At 35.7% G+C, this 17023-nt stretch overlaps 1 protein-coding gene across 5 annotated transcripts in view; it reads left to right on the forward strand.

Moving 5' to 3' along the window:
• Positions 1 to 17023, forward strand: part of LOC131987726 (sorting nexin-14-like) — a 44480-nt gene that overhangs the window by 9511 nt on the left and 17946 nt on the right. For 2 of the 5 annotated variants that reach the window (XM_059352581.1, XM_059352580.1), the window contains exons 13-20: positions 1100 to 1214; positions 2383 to 2538; positions 3920 to 4044; positions 5701 to 5759; positions 7934 to 7960; positions 9631 to 9777; positions 11546 to 11678; positions 14657 to 14843. In XM_059352581.1, the coding sequence (XP_059208564.1) occupies positions 1100 to 1214; positions 2383 to 2538; positions 3920 to 4044; positions 5701 to 5759; positions 7934 to 7960; positions 9631 to 9777; positions 11546 to 11678; positions 14657 to 14843 (949 nt within the window). The remainder of the gene's footprint in view (positions 1 to 1099; positions 1215 to 2382; positions 2539 to 3919; positions 4045 to 5700; positions 5760 to 7933; positions 7961 to 9630; positions 9778 to 11545; positions 11679 to 14656; positions 14844 to 17023) is intronic. The other 3 variants (XM_059352584.1, XM_059352582.1, XM_059352585.1) reach the window with 3 other exon arrangements.

The raw sequence follows: 17023 nt of genomic DNA on the forward strand, positions 1-17023 counted from the left end.
TTCCTCTGATCCACTGGGAGGTAATAATGAAGAGATTCTTAAAATCATTTAAGTGCAAACAACCTCTGATCACTTCAAAACATATACTGTAATTCCACCTCTTCAAAAAGCCACAAAATACCCGATTTACTTCATTAAATCAGGTCTCAGTGACCTTAACCCTTTATCAGACAAAGAACCATATTTGGTAACTTGAGCGGACATCTATAACAGGTCTCCTCACAGAACCATACGGATTTCTACATCACAGATAGTGACACTGCACTGTAAAAAAAGATAAACAATAGCTACTCAATAAAATTGAGGCAACAGATTGCACGCAATATTATTAATTAAATCTAACTACGTTACAAGTTGAGTTAATAACAACTTAACAGGAAGTGCCTGTCAATTAAAAACAGACTAATTCTATTGTGTTGGATTCATTCAAAATTATCTTGATTTAGAATTGCATACACATAAAGATTATATTTAATGTGATTAAAATAAGTAGATTCTATCTCAAACATTTTTTACATTAAAGTTACTTAAACAACTGCCTCAAAATCAAGGACACATTTAGATGTAATACATTTTATCAAATATATTAAGTAAAATGAAATGACTACATAATCATTTATTACAGTGTGTGGCATCTGAACAATCAGTAAATCACACAAGATTCAAGCTTTCCTTTATTGTCATTGTATTAAAAAAGTATACAACTAAATTTACATGTGCTTCTCATATATAAAGTGCTTTAAAAAAGACATTCAGACATTACGTATATGTAATCAGTAGTCTAAAAAGATAATAAATAAGGTAAAAGATAAAGTGGTGATGGATGCAAATGACGTGTTTTTGTCTATTTAGGGTTGCTGTGGGAAAGAGACTATAACAAATATAATAATAATAATAATAATAATAATGACTCAATTGACCTCGATTTGCAATATAAAAATGAAACATTTTGCAAAAAGTCTTGCAATATCCTCAAATAACACTTCAGGGTTGACATTTTCAATTTCCAGGAGTGCCCTATAAAGGGTTAACAAGGAATTGGAAGGACTGTTTAAAGAACACAGCCTTTGGTAACTGTGATCTCTGTTCTCTCTTTCAGGTGCTGAAACTGGAGCTGAAGGAAATCAGAGAGCAGCAAGACCTTCTTTTCCGTTTTATGAACTTCCTGAAACAAGAAGGGGCTGTTCATGTGCTCCAGTTCTGCCTCGCAGTAGGTAAGTGTGTCCTGAACCTTTCAGATGAAGAAACCAACTACCAACCAGTAGTGACCACATCTGGGATAAACATCATCTATTAGATTATACATTTTAAATGATAAATGTGAAGAATTTTAAAGGGGACATGAGCTCATTTGTAGGATGATACTTGCATAGTGGGCACTAAAATATGTTTACATCATGGGTCTCAAACTCGTGGCCCGCGGGCCAATTGCGGCCCTCGTGATGATATTTTGTGGCCCCCACCTTGATATGAAAGTTTAATGTGAGTTTTATATTAATGGCATTTTACCATGTTGTGTGTGGAAGGTCCCATTAATTATTTTTTGGTAGTTTTGTGTCTTTTTTGGTAATTTTGTGTCTTTTTTAGTAATTTTGTGTCTTTTTTGTCATTATGTGTCTTTTTTTGGTCATTTTGTGTCTTTTTTAAGTAATTTAGGTTTTTTTTCTGTCATTTTGTGTCTCCTTTTTTAGTAATTTTGTGTCTTTTTTTGGTCATTTTGTGTCTTTTTTAAGTAATTTTGGGGTTTTTTCTGTCATTTTGTGTCTCCTTTTTTAGTAATTTTGTGTGTTTTTTTGGTCATTTTGTTTCTTTTTTTGGTCATTTTGTGTCTTTTGGTCATTTTGTGTCTTTTTTAAGTAATTTAGTTTTTTTTTCTGTCATTTTGTGTCTCATTTTTTGTCATTTTGTGTCTTTTTTTGATCATTTTGCGTCTCCTTTTTTAGTAATTTTGTGTGGTTTTTTTTGGTCATTTTGTTTCTTTTAAAGTAATTTAGTTTTTTTTCTGTCATTCTGTGTCTCCTTTTTTAGTAATTTTGTGTCTTTTTTTGGTCATTTTGATACTGCCTCCAGCGGCCCCCAGGTAATTTGAGTTTGAGACCCCTGGTTTACATGCTGTAATGTAAAAAAAACCACATTATTTTTCTCATATTGCTTGTCTGTATATGCACAGGCACTGCAAAAGTGGACTTTTCATAATATGTCCCCTTTAATGGAAGAAAGCCTTCTCTAGCCCTTTCTCTCACCTCTTGCCACACAGTCAGTCGGAAAACATCAGCAAAACTCACTCAACACTGTCTATAATCTTGACACTTGCTCCAGTGATGCATTGTTAAAGGGCCTGACACAGTGAAACTGAGCTGTCTCACTCTTTTAACTTCTCAGAGGAGTTCAACGACAGGATCCTGTGCCCAGAGCTGTCTGACACAGAGAAGATGATGCTTCATGAGGAGCTGAAGAAGATCTATGAGACTTACTGTTTGGACGAGAGCGTCGATAAGATCCGCTTCGACCCCTTCATAGTGGAAGAAATACGCAACAGTATGTCACTCAATTCATTTATAATAAGTATAATTTTTATAAAGGGCAAATGGCTACTTTTAATATGTTTTTTATTAAACCATGAGAACCCAGACCCAATGTTATTTAATGCTGCTGTGTGTTTCTGTGCTCTATCTTTTGATATCAACTTATTTTATGATTGAATCATCCAAGTATTCTTTAAATATCTTGTTTTTGATAACAACTGATCATTATTTACATTTTTCCTCTCATACTTTATGAAGAAAAAAAAGGTTTTGTATTATTACATGGCTAACTACTTGGCTAAGTAGCTTGCTAAGCTAACTACTTAGCCAAGAAGTTAGCTTAGTAGTTAGCTTAACAAGCTACTTAGCTAACTACTTAGCCAAGACGTTAGCTAAGTAGTTAGCTTAGCGAGCTACTTAGCTAAAAATGGATAGTATGTGTCATTTTTGACCCATGTTGTGCATTAGAACAGTAGTGACACAAAAAGGGATTTTATTAAAATATGAATAAAGGAAAACGTAAAATTAGGATGTATGATGATCAAAAACAAACTAATTGAGGAAAACTTGGAATACTGAATGATGTTGTGCATCAAAGGGTTAAAGGAAAATTATGGGGCCAAGTGGATCACGTAGAACACATTTATGATGCTTTTAAAAAAATACTACCCCTAAATGTCAAAGATCTGTGATGTGACATAAACATTACATTGGGCGTTTATGGTTTTTGTGTTCATAATATTTCTTATTTTAAAATACAGAAACACTAATTTGACTTTTTCTTTACATCTCCACAACATATATCAAAATTGTGACATTAATAGTGATGTCTGGAGTCTCCAAAAGCGCCAAAGCATGGCTTCTTCATCACATCCAGACATAAAAACAAAGCAGACCAAAAAAAGACACAAAATGACTTAAAAAAGACACTAAACGAGAAGACAGAATAACAACAAAAAAAACCCATAGAAGACACAAAATGACACAAAATGACCAAAAATGACACAAAATGACCAAAAAAGACACAAATGACTAAAAAAGACACAAAGTGGCTTACAAAGACACGAAAATACATGAAAAGGATTCAAAAAGCCCAAGACTCCATAGAGTTGACAACAAATTAATTTTCAGATTTGTTTTTAAGTAGCAAATTAATAATAAATAAAAACAAATAACCATTTTCCTTTTTGTTTGCATCTCCATAACATATATCAAAATTGTGACAGTAAATATGGTCAGAACAAGTTAAATGCAATACAGGACACCCGATTAATCGGTTAGAATTGTGAAATTGGTTTAATCTTAGATTCTAGAAGATTTAAAGTGTTTGTTACGAGGGTGTCACCATGGGTTCTTATGGGTTAAAATGTATTTATTTTTGTTGAACTTCCCAGTTGCAGAGGGTCCGTATGCGGAGGTGGTGAAACTGCAGACCATGAGATGTTTGTTTGAAGCCTATGAGCACGTCCTGTCCCTTCTGGAGAATGTTTTCACCCCCATGTTCTGTCACAGTGATGAGGTTAGTGTCTACACCACAAAATAAATCACTCAACTCACTGTCACCCAGCTTGACAACACATGCCTCCGGCTCAACCCAATTAATGAATCCCCTCTTTCATATCTGTGTTGCATCTGTCTGTCTGCAGCCTCAGGCATGCCCTTTCAAAATATGTTTGTTTAAGCACAGATACATATATATAAAAATATTAATATAGTTCACCATTTTTAGTTCTGTTTGTGCCAGATTTAACAAACAATATCTGCAAAGTGCTGGAATCAGAGTTGATGTGGAATTCAGTGAATCTCTTGCGCTATCCTCTTCCGATCCCTCAGCCACCAACCACTATCGGCCATGTCATCAATACCAGACGCGCAACTGGCCAATGAGCCGACGCTGGCACTATGCCAAGCTGCCAAGGCAAATTTCACCCCTCAGAGGCTGTTTCGTTGAATACAGCTGGGTGGACCAGTGCTTAGCCATTGTCCACAGCAGGCCACTGCTCTGCATGAATAGAGTGTTTGGAAAATAATGATTTTATTTGATATTTTGTTTCCACTCCTTTTCCTTCTCCAAAACAAACAGTGCAGTCGTGATTATTATAAAGGCACGAATAGGTCATTTGATACACAGGGCATTATGTTTCTTTAATTTTACTCATATAGTGTCCCAGAAGTTGCATATGGGTCAATGAAGTGATCTAAAGCAGTGTCAGTTGGTGTAACCAGTCATTTTTTCCCCCATAAAAATCTGATTATATACTGGGAAATAAATATGAACTAAAATGAGAAAAAACACAATCCACATTTATATTGCAACACTATGGTATATAACACATTTTTACATAATTTGTCAAAACTTTTGAAAAAAAATGAATTTGATGTTTAACCCTCTGGAGTCTCCAAAAGCGCCAAATCATGACTTCTTCATCACATCCAGACTAGAAAACAAAGCAGCGTGGAGCCCTACTGTAGATTTACCTCTAAAGTTCTGGTTCTGACAAAATGAGAAGACAAAATGACACAAAAAAGACACAAAAAGACACAAAATGACCAAAAAAGACACAAAATGACTTACAAAGACACAAAATGACCAAAAAAAGACACAAAATGAGAAGACAAAATGACACAAAGAGACACAAAATGACCCAAAAAGACAAAATGAGAAGACAAAATGACACAAAAAGACACAAAATGACCAAAAAAGACACAAATTACTTACAAAGACACAAAATGACCCAAAAAAGACACAAAATGACCCAAAAAGACAAAATGAGAAGACAAAATGACACAAAAAAGACACAAAAAGACACAAAATGACTTGCTAAGACACAAAATGACTAAAAAAGACACAAAATGACCAAAAAAGACATAAAATGACCAAAAAAGACTACATGACACAAAAAAGACACAAAATGACCAAAAAAGACATGAAAAGACATGAAAAGGATTCAAAAATGGACAAAATAGCCCACGACTCCATAGAGTTAAAATGAAGTAATTATATGTATAAGTCCACTTAAATACAATGTAGGTGGATGAAGTATTTAATTATCGTTTTTTTGTGGTTACACCATTCGACATCTTGCCAACCCTTGTTTGTCGCTGCCCCATATGCTGTGTTTGATTGACTTGAAATTTACAAAGCTTTATTTGCTCTTTCCGTATCATTCTCCAGTATTTCCGCCAGCTTCTGAGAGGGGCCGAGTCCCCTGCCAGGAATTCCAGGATGAACAGGTAGCTTTCACTTTACCAGTTTTTGTATTTTTTGTGGAGCAATATAAGCTTGACCATAATGGCTACCAGTATATTGATTCATCAGTTAGTATTTGATAGAAGGTACAAGTGACTTTTGATAGTCCAGTTAAAACAAAGAGCCTCACTGCTATTTATTGAGGCAGAAAATTAACTGTGTCTGCACCACATGCAACATAAGTTATTTTAATCTGTCTGAATTTCAACGATCATTCATGAAACTTTTTAAAATATTTACAACTCTCTGTATCCCAGTAGCCTCTGCAGTGTGAAGGCAGAATATATTATGTGCCAGCTGCATTCATGAATTCACTTTAAGCTTGGCTTGACCCTTGTGCATCAATCGGGACATTTCTGGCTATACTATTTTCCTGGTTTTCATTAGTTATTGCTGCTGTATTTTGGAGTGCTGCAATGTTTGATGCAAGGTATCAAAATCAATGTTGTCACTTATAACTGACATATCCCAGACTGTGATTGCTTATGTAGACAAAGGGGCATAAATAGAGGGTAGAATTATGAAAATGAATGTATATTTGGTACTTATGGTCAGAATGATTGGGTAACTTTACAATAACCATCATTTATAAATGGTAAACAGATTAATGTTATGTTATTAATGTTTAATCATCATTTATAAACTGTATATAGGCCATTTAGAATGGTAAATACATCATTTATTAATGTTTAACTAACTAAATCATTTATAAATGGCAAATAGATGGTATATTAATGTAAGTTTAGAATTAATTTACCATTAACAAACAATTAAATTATAATTAATAGTTCATTAATAGTTTTAGTTTCACTCATTATTACATTTTTAACACCATATTTAGTATGTTAATGATTTTGAAATGATTCATATACCTTTTAAGAAATCGGTTGAAACCATTTAAAGATTAAATATGTATAGCAGTTGGTAAATGGTTAATAATTGGTTTATAAACCATCTATAAACATTACTTAGATGGTTATTGTAAAGTGTTACCAATGATTGTTATAAAATTAACTCAGTGAAAGTAAATAATATTAGTATTATTACAGCAAAAGGGGACATTTTTGTCTTCTAAGGTAACAAGTGGGAGTTTTCTTTTTACAATCTAGCCAAGCACAAAAAATGAAAAAACAATAAAAACAATGTTGGTAATCACTGGCATATCCTAGATTTGGAAAAGATTTACATTTACATTTAGTCATTTAGCAGACGCTTTTATTCAAAGCGACTTACAGAAAGAAAGGGGAACAATCAAGGAATAGTGCAATAAGATCCATTAATAGTGCAGTAATAAGTGCTAGTGACAATTCTTTCAGGTAGTAGTTCTCAACCTTTTTGAGTCGCGACCCCCAATTTAACATGCATGTTGTCCGCGACCCCCGTTCACTGAACAGAATCACGCACAGTTCAGATCACCCAAAAAAGAAACAAAATGACCAAAAAATGGAACCAAAATGACCAAAAAAGACACGAATTGACCACAAAATGGCAAAAAAAGACATAAAATGACAGAAAAAAGCCAGAAAATGACCAAAAAAAGACACAAATTGACCAAAAAAGACACAAAATTACCTAAAAAGACACAAAATGACTAAAAAAAGACACAAAATGACCAAAAATACACAAATTGACCACAAAATGACCAAAAAAGACACAAAATGACCAAAAAAACCCACACAAAATGACCAAAAACCCCCACACAAAATGACCAAAAAAAACACAAAATGACAAAAAAAGACATGAAATGACCAAAAAGACTAAAACACATTAACACATGAACACTTTAACACAGTGGAGACAGAGCTGACTTCCAAAATGATTTGGCGACCCCCAGAAATCATCTCGCAACCCCAATTGGGGTCCCGACCCCAAGGTTGAGAATAGCTGCTTTAAGGAGTAGAATTGTCGTGTTGTGTGGAAAAGATTGAACTCAAACCTCAAAGGACATCAGAGCAGCTTTTTTTTAAACGGATGCACAAGGGTTAACGCAGCCTAAAAGAAGCTCTAAATTAGCAATTTTACTTTGAAGTACAATGAAACTTAAATACGAAGTGAAATGGCCTGAGCTCAGGGATCGACTGTCATGTTTCTATCACGGGGTCTGGTGTGTATGTGGCCACGGGGCCCTGCCACTAACTCCTTGTGCATATTGTTCCAGAAATAGCCTCAGTATGGATGACATTCGGTGAGTATAAGGCATCAGTGTGCTGATCAAAACAGTGGCTGGCTGAACAGTGCTGCTGCACGCAAGATACAAGCGACACTTCATTCTTGCCTGACTGGTCTAAAGAGAAACATGTGCTGCCTTGTTAATAAATTCATTGTGCTCTGGGCTCGCTGCAATCAGGGCTTCAGTTCAATGAGCACTGCTAGATCATAAGTATGTGTTTTATTTGGTGCCTGTGCTGTAAATGGAAATGAGAAAAGATTAAGTAAATGGGTAATCAGTTAATCATGTTAATCACAGCATGAGTCATCATTATAATATGTTAATCAAGCTAATCAAGAGTGATTGTGCTGAACATATGCAATATAAAAACTTAATTTGAGAAGGTGTCGGCTCGATTTCTAAGAATTTTCTTGCTAAATCTTTCAAACTTAGGTTTGCTTGCTTCCAGAATGACAGAGTTTAACATAAGGGGAACTTCAGGAGAACTTCAGGAGGGGTGTTAGTTGATTTTTTTTGTTTATTTTTCCATATTTCACCACGTTTAGAATAGAAAGCTTGTTATGTCAGGCAGTTTCAAAGCAGCATGAAATATAGTCTAGACGGAATTGTCCAAAAAGTGACAGTGAGGAGCATTTATGGGTACAAGTCAGGAACTGGCCTACTTTACTTATTTCAAGGGTGCTGCATCCAAAATAAATGGTCCCCAAGCGAAATTTTGAGTTTTTGACTCTCATTTGCATATCAAAATGGCCGCCAAATTGCCCATCTTGCTCAGTCGTTGGACCATTTTCCCCAAGTTTTTTGTAAGTAGCCAATCAAAGATGAGGAAATTAAGTTTCTGGATCTATAGTCTAGGGTCAGAGCAAGGATATAGTCGAGGCTCAGTGTCTTTTTTATGTATATATATATATATATATATATATATATATATATATATATGCAAAATACCAACTTTTAAGGTGAAATTAAGCATTATTTGTGTCATTTTTTTAAGGCCGACATAAATATTCACTTTTAAATGTTCCAGTTGGTATTTTGCATATATATATATATATATATATATATATATGCATAAAAAAGACACTGAGCCTCCACTATATCCTTGCTCTGACCCTAGACTATAGAACCAGAAACTTAATTTCCTCATCTTGATTGTCTACTTACAAAAAAACTAAGGGGAAATGGTCCAATGACTGAGCAAGATGGGCAATTTGGTGGCCATTTGATATACAAATTAGATGGTCAAAAACTCAAAATTTCGCTTGGGAACCATTTTTTTTTGGACTCAGCACCCTTGAGATATGTAAGGTAGGCCGGTTCCCGACTTGTACCCATAAATGCTCCTCACTTCTTATAGGAGCCCTTTTTTCTGAAATCCGTCTAGACTAATATGCTACGCAAAGGAGATAGATGAGACAGTATAAAGGGTCTCTCACTGGCACTCTGTTAGAAAACCGCTGACAAACTTCGAGCCTCAACCCCCTCCATGTCTGCAGTTCAGTAACCTCCCTTCCACTCTGCCCGTCTGTCCGCCTGTTACCCCATATGTGTATTACCACCACCGTGCTGTGTCTGTGACTGTATGTCCACTCTGATTCTGTAACCACCATACTGCCTGCCCCGGTATGACCCACGGCCCTCTCCCTCCTCTTGCCCGTGGGGACGCGACCCTGTTCTGCTTATAGTTCCTGGGACTGGAGCCCCGAGTCCCCGTCCTCACTGTTCACCGCCTCTGGCAGCTCTTCACCTGCATCTTTTAACTCCCTCCATGCCCAGTCCACGTTCACAACTTTCCCATACGGCTCGCTATCCCACCGCCACTCATCACCCAAGTAAGTCAGGGTCCATCTGTGTGTCACAGGTCATGCTGTCCACTCTCAGTCCCAGCCACACTCCTGCATGTTTTTTATTTGTCATGTGTCTTTCCTCCAACTTTGTTGCCAGTGGCGGTTCTAGACCAATTTTACTGTGGGGGCCAAGGAGGGGCCAGTGTTTAATCAGAGGGGCACATTAGCCCATGAAAAAATGGCAAAGATGATATTCAAGCATTCAAAATCTTTGAATGTCTTGAAAAAGACACAAAATGACCCAAAAAAATACACAAAAAAGACACATAAATGACACCAATGACAAAAAAAGACACAAAATAACAAAAAAAAGACACAAAATAACAAAAAATGACACAACAACAAACACAAAATTACCACGAAAAAGACACAAATGTATAAGACTCCATAGAGTTAAACTATTATACAATGTACACATTCTGGGTTTCTTTTGTGTACAATGAGATATTGTTTGAACAAAAAAAAAGGTTAGAATTGTTCCATTGTTCATTGTTATAAATTGATCATTTTATTATTAATTTGACACAGGGGCCACAGCAGGGGCCAAAGGCTTCTTTACAGGGGCAGTGGCCCCTGGAGGCCCCTGTGTAGAACCGCCACTGTTTGTTGCGTTGTTTAGGCTGAAGACTCGTCTGTTGTTTCTGATAATGCAGTGACTTTTCAATGTTCAGTCTCTTGTGTATGGAGTACATCACCATGTGTCATATGGTGGTTTTTATTTCACTTAACCCTTTGGAGTTTGGGGCTATTTTGTCAGTTTTTGACTCCTTTTCACTCTGCCTGTATAAACCACTTAAATATCTTTACCTTGACGTGTTGGTATTATTGTTTTCAGCACAACCTCACCGATATGACCTGATTATTTTTTCATTTTGACTTACTGGATCAACATTTTGAACACAAAAAAACCACACAAAATCACAAAAAAATTACAAAAAACACACGTAAAACACATAACATGAAAAACAAACCAAAAGCACACACAAAATTACAAAAAACACATACAAACACACACAAAACACACTAAAAACACAATAAAAATACAAAAAACACACAAAAATGACAAAAAAACTGATAAAAACACAAAGAAATTACAAAAAACAGTAAACACGAAAGATTGCATTGCAAATGCTAAATACACAAAGCTAAATTAGAAAAATCTCTGCAAAAAAAGTAAAATCATGTTAATACACTTCCAGGTGTTTTTTAATTTTTTTTACCTTTGCTAAAAAAGGGTTAATGCATTAAATTGGACATGGAAACTTCTGGAAAAGCCAAAACTTTAGAGTTCAGCTGACAGCAGGGCTCCATGCTGCTTCGTTTTTGCGCTGTGACGTCATGAAGAAGTTGTGCTCCGGCGTTTTCATGGACTCCAGAGGGTTAAACAGGCTATTCTGGTTGACTGGTAACCAATTTTTGCGATCATTAAAATTTGTAGACGTAGACATCTACTGTTCATGAAATCACTGCTGTGTGTTGTGTTTGCTTTTGGCCCCGCAGCACTTTAACAACTAACCAGGCATTTCATTGTGAGATGGCTGTGAAGTGACATTTTGGCTTTGGGTTTGGCTATCTGAGCTTTTTTCTCCCCTTGTACAGTCATGATACCGACGCAGTGTGTTGCTCCTCGCTTCCCCTCCTGTCCTCTACGGTTCCTTCCCCGTCTCCTCTCTCAAGCTGCATGCGCTTTGCCGAAGCCATGCGTATCTCCTCCATTACTCTTTGTTTACTGACTCCACTGTTTGGCCTGCAGAAACACGTCAAAGAGGGGCGAGTCCTTCGGGATCAGCCGCATTGGCAGTAAGATCAAAGGAGTGTTCAAGAGTACAACCATGGAGGGAGCCATGCTGCCATCCTATGGCCTAGTGGAGGGAGAGGACGATATGGTGAGGCATTATTAAATTATTTAAAGTGTTTGTTATTATGCTTACCGGATGATAGGTCCTAAAGATCCTTTAGAGCAGGGGTGGGCAATTAATTTTCCCAAGGGGCCACATGACCAATACCACGAAGGTTGCAGGGGCCGGACCAAAACTCGGAACTAAATTCTGCTCAATATTAATTTAATCGCTTCATAACATAGAGTAAATTATCTGGTTTTGAGCTGCTACTGATAGGAATACATGTTATGATAAGACTGTTAATGTGGAGTAAATCAAATATAGCAGTAAAAAGTAGTAAATACTCCAATCACTATATCACTAGTCCATTTATTTTAAACACAACTGTAAATGACCTTTAGTAAGCTTCCTATTTATGTTTTTGTATTATATAGCTTGTTTTTCATGTTTGTACATTTTCAAGGTGTTTAACAATGTTGAGGTGCTTTTATTTTGAAAAAGTGCCGTCCAGTGTGAAACGGGTGCTTTCATTTTGAAAGGTAGTGACAGGAAATAACCGGTAGAACGGTTAAATGAAAAAACGACCGGTAAATAATAACGAGTGCGTCGTAATTGATATAAAGTTGATATAAAGTATGAAAAAGGCTTCTATAGTGGCTGGCTGACAGGACACAAGGTTTGTTAAAGTTTATTTTCTTCTGTCATATATATTAGTGGCTATATTTGTTGTCTTAACTATAGTAAAAGTGTTGTTAGCTAGTGCTAATGTTTGCTATTTTTTTTTTCAAAATAAAAGCACTGCGGTTATATGGATTTCTAATTTCTCGGTAACATCACGCGGGCCATACAAGGACAGCCAACGGGCCGGATGTGGCCCGCGGGCCGCCCAATGCCCAGGTCTGCTTTAGAGTCCAGGTTTAAACACAAATGATCCCGTTTGTTCCTCATTCTTACACATGCCTCTGATTGATCTGAGCTTTAAGCAATGCTTTAAAAATAGCAAAAAGTAATCAAAAAAACATTTTCCTGTTTTGATTGGACATCCTTTATTGACTGGCCCGAGCTATATTTTCCATGAGCCAGATTCATAATTTTACATATTAATTATTTGGTAACACTTTAGATTAGGGAACACATATTCAACATTAAGTAGTTGGTTATTAGCATGCAAATAAGTAACATATTGGCTCTTAATTAGACATTATTAAGTACTTATTAATGCCTTATTCTGCATGGCCTTATTATACAACCAGTAAGCCATTAACCAAGAGTTTTCCCTCAATAACCTCAGAATTATTGCTTATTAGTAGTAAGTAAGGAAGTAGTTGTATATGAGTTACGATATTAATATGCTTTATTATTATGTTTAACACGGTATATCTTCTTCTCTGTTAATAAGCCTCTTTGTTGCTTTGTGCTTCCTTTCCCTTGTTTTTGTGATTGAGTATACATAAAGGTTAAATGAATCAATAAGTTTTGATTAGTATAAAAAGTAAAATTTAAACTGCAGCACTCCTCTACACCAACACTGTAGTTACCACTTGGCGGCGTCGGAGAGTAGAGAAAGGAAAGCCAAACTGTTCACTAAATCTGCCTCCCATGTGTCAACTCCAGAGTTTCCTATTTTGATGATATCAGAGTCAGAGTCAGCCTTAGGTCACTGTTTGTGGATTCCCAAGATGTTTGTGTGATTCCGGAAAGTAATCTTGCTGTTCGAAAGATGAACAGATGAACTTTCATTTTCCCAGTGTTTTCCAGAATTGTATGACGTGTTGTCCAGGTTGACCAACATTTTCTGCAAGTAATAAAATACATGACGTATGTCTATTTCCCCAGAGTTCCACTGAAACATTAAAATCCATTTTTGTGCTCAGTGAATGGTTAACATAACTTCAGGTTTTGTTTTATGAGTTTGTATGCTCATGCAAATGGTTGTGTGATGTTCAAGGAGCAAGTATTTCCCTATGAAAACATACCAGACTCATGAAAATTGCTAAACAACGGCTTTGGTTGAGATAAATGTAATCAGTGAGTGCTTAAGTGTTTGAGATTGTTGTACAAATATTGTGTATACAAAAATCAACCATATATAATGACCTGTCTTCTAGAAATTCATAGATGAATTAGTCAGCTGTTGGTATTGATATGAAAAGTTTTTTTACACAGCATATAATGCAGAAAACAATGCTTGAAGTGGTTTAGAAGTTATATTTATTTAATCTTTATTTATTATTCAGCAATTGACTGATACTGAAAAATGTACTGATGCTTATTTAGCAATACATTTTTTAAATAGTCCTTATTTGCTCTGTTTTAATCTATAGGACTGATTGATAATGTAACACAATCTAATACATTGTTTGTATGATACATAATTATGTGAAATATTCTTATATATATATATATATATATATATATATATATATATATATATATATATATAATTTTATGATATATATTATTATATTATTATTTTTTAATATAGCAGCCTTCTTGGTTGTGGAAATTGGTGCACAACCCACATAAAAGAGGTCTCTCAAAAATTCACTATATCAGCCGCCATATCGACAATCTATGAATTATTCCCCTAGAAAAAACAATATCCATTTCAAAAATCCCATATCGGTCGAGCTCTATTATTTTGTATAGCTGGTGCAGTAAAACAGGACCTGTAACTGATTATCTGGAAATGTCCCTTAATTGCACTTCCTGAATGTAATGTTAGGGGATATGCTATGTTTGCTTTGCATTTCCCTTTTTTGTGGCTGAGTCTCAGCTGACCTTTGTCTTATGGACTTATTTCCTTTATAGTAAATGTTATAGATGTACACTGTATGTTTTATGAGTTACAATGGTGTCATGGTGAACACGTTTGAATTGTAACTTAGTATGAAATAAGCATTACTTCAAGAACAAAATGAATCCAAGAATCAGAAATCTAAGATTTTACAGCTGTTTTTACTAGTTTTAACCATAATCTATTTCTCCTTGGCCTTGACCTCTCTCACTTCCTTCCATTCAAGGTGGAGGAAGCCATGATGGTGCTGGAGGATGACTCCCCCATGGAGGCAGCCTCCACCCCCAGCACCCCCCGAAACCTGTCAGCCTGGAACATCACCATCCCGTACATTGATTTCTACGATGACGATGTGAAGAGAGAGAGGATTCCTGTGTTCTGTATCGATGTAGAGCGCAATGACCGGAAAGCAGGTGAGGTTAACACACCTGTCCTTCTGTCTCACTTATTGTCATCTGACAGGGCTCGTTCTGCTCTGCTGCATGGCAGAAAATGTCTTGATCAGTAAGGACAGCATCTTTTAGAGGCCAGCTTGCTGCCTCAGCACACAGCACTTTATATCCATTTACCTACCCTGCATCGGGTCACTTTAGACCCATGCACAACATGGGTCTAAAGTGACCTGATATGTATGAGTTTTTATGTTCTATATCTTTGCAATGAATTATTTTCATCATTCCAGGTTTTCCTCAATTAGTTTGTTTTCCTTTATTATTTTTGAAATAAAATCCCTTTATGTGTCACTACCCTTCTAATGCACGACATGGGTGAAAAATGACCCATATCCATTTTTTAGCTAAGTTACTTGCTAAGCTAACTACTTAGCTAACTTCTTGGCTAAGTATTTAGCTAAGTAGCTTGCTAAGCTAACTACTTAGCTAACATCTTGGCTAAGTATTTAGCTAAGTAGCTTGCTAAGCTAACTACTTAGCTAACTTCTTGGCTCCGTATTTAGCTAAGAAGCTTGCTAAGCTAACTACTTAGCTAACTTCTTAGCTCCGTGTGTAGCTAAGAAGCTTGCTAAGCTAACTACTTAGCTAACTTCTTGGCTAAGTATTTAGCTAAGTAGCTTGCTAAGCTAACTACTTAGCTAACTTCTTAGCTCCGTATTTAGCTAAGAAGCTTGCTAAGCTAACTACTTAGCTAAATTCTTGGCTAAGTATTTAGCTAAGTAGCTTGCTAAGCTAACTACTTAGCTAACTTCTTGGCTAAGTATTTAGCTAAGTAGCTTGCTCAGCTAACTACTTAGCTAACTTCTTGGCTACGTATTTATCTAAGAAGCTTGCTAAGCTAGTTAGCTATGTAATAATACAAAAACTTATTTTCTTCATAAAGTATGAGAGGCAAAATGGAAATAATGATCAGTTGTTATCAAAAACAAGATATTTAAAGAATACTTAGAATATTCAATCATAAAATAGGTTAGTATCAAAAGATAGAGCACAGAAACACACAACATTAAATAACATGGGGAATGAATGCGGGTCATTTTTGACCCACGTTGTGCATCAAAGGGTTAACATAGCCTCTGTTGTGTATTCTGTTTCGATGTAAATGAGTTTAATGTGTCCTTTCTAATAGCAGATTTAACACATGCGAAGTTAAGAAAATTTCAGATTTTTGCATGCAAAAAGTAGGCAATAAAGTATATTTTACCCTATTGTTTTATTCTTGTTTAGAATGAGCTGTGGTATCCTTTTCTGAAGAATATAGTTTGTATATAATATGTATAAATACTGTAGTGTAAGTGCTTGTGTTTAATCCCAGGAATAATTTATGTGTAAATAAGCACTGATCAAAAAAAAAAATTAGATTAAAAAACCTACTTCTTAGGTACTTTGTTTTAAGAATTTAAGCAGCAGCAAAACAACAACTTCTGGCACTTTTTTTTAAATTTACAGTGCCAAGAGCAATCTCAAAACGTTTTAGTATTTTTACAGGTCAAAGTATCTGTACACCTCACTCAAATCTTGTTTCATTGTAAGGACTCCAAGTATGCTAATTCCTGACTCCAATTAGCTCTTAATGGAGTCATTAGCCAAAGGGTTCACTTACTTTTTCCACCATCACTTTGAATGTTTAATGGATGTATTCAATAAAAACATAAAATATTATAATTGTTTGTGTGGTATTTGGTTAAACACATTGTGTTTGTCTATACTTAGATGCAGATCAGATCACATTTTATGACAAATTAATGCAGAAAACTAGGTCGTTTAAAGGGTTACATACTTTTTATTGCCTCTGCAGGTAAGGTTTCTGCTGGTACATAAGATTTTGTTTTCTTTAGACAGAACCAGGCTAGCTTCTTCCAGTCTTCATGCTAAACCTTGTGAATAGCTGCTGGCTAGAGCTTAATTTTCACTGTACAGACATGAGAGTAGCATTGATCTGCTCATCGTACTGTAATTATGCAAATAAGCATGCTTCTCAAAATATCCAAGTAATCCTTCAGTGGAAAATGCAGGTCTATGAGGGACAAGATCATCGTATTAACAATAGTTACATTCTGGTGCTAAAGACAGTCACTTGTTGGTCAACGAAATCAACAAAAATCAAAATCTAAGAGTAAATATAAGTCTCTGCAGTGACC

This window comes from Centropristis striata, chromosome 16 (genome assembly GCF_030273125.1).
Source record: "Centropristis striata isolate RG_2023a ecotype Rhode Island chromosome 16, C.striata_1.0, whole genome shotgun sequence".
Classification (NCBI taxonomy): domain Eukaryota; kingdom Metazoa; phylum Chordata; class Actinopteri; order Perciformes; family Serranidae; genus Centropristis; species Centropristis striata.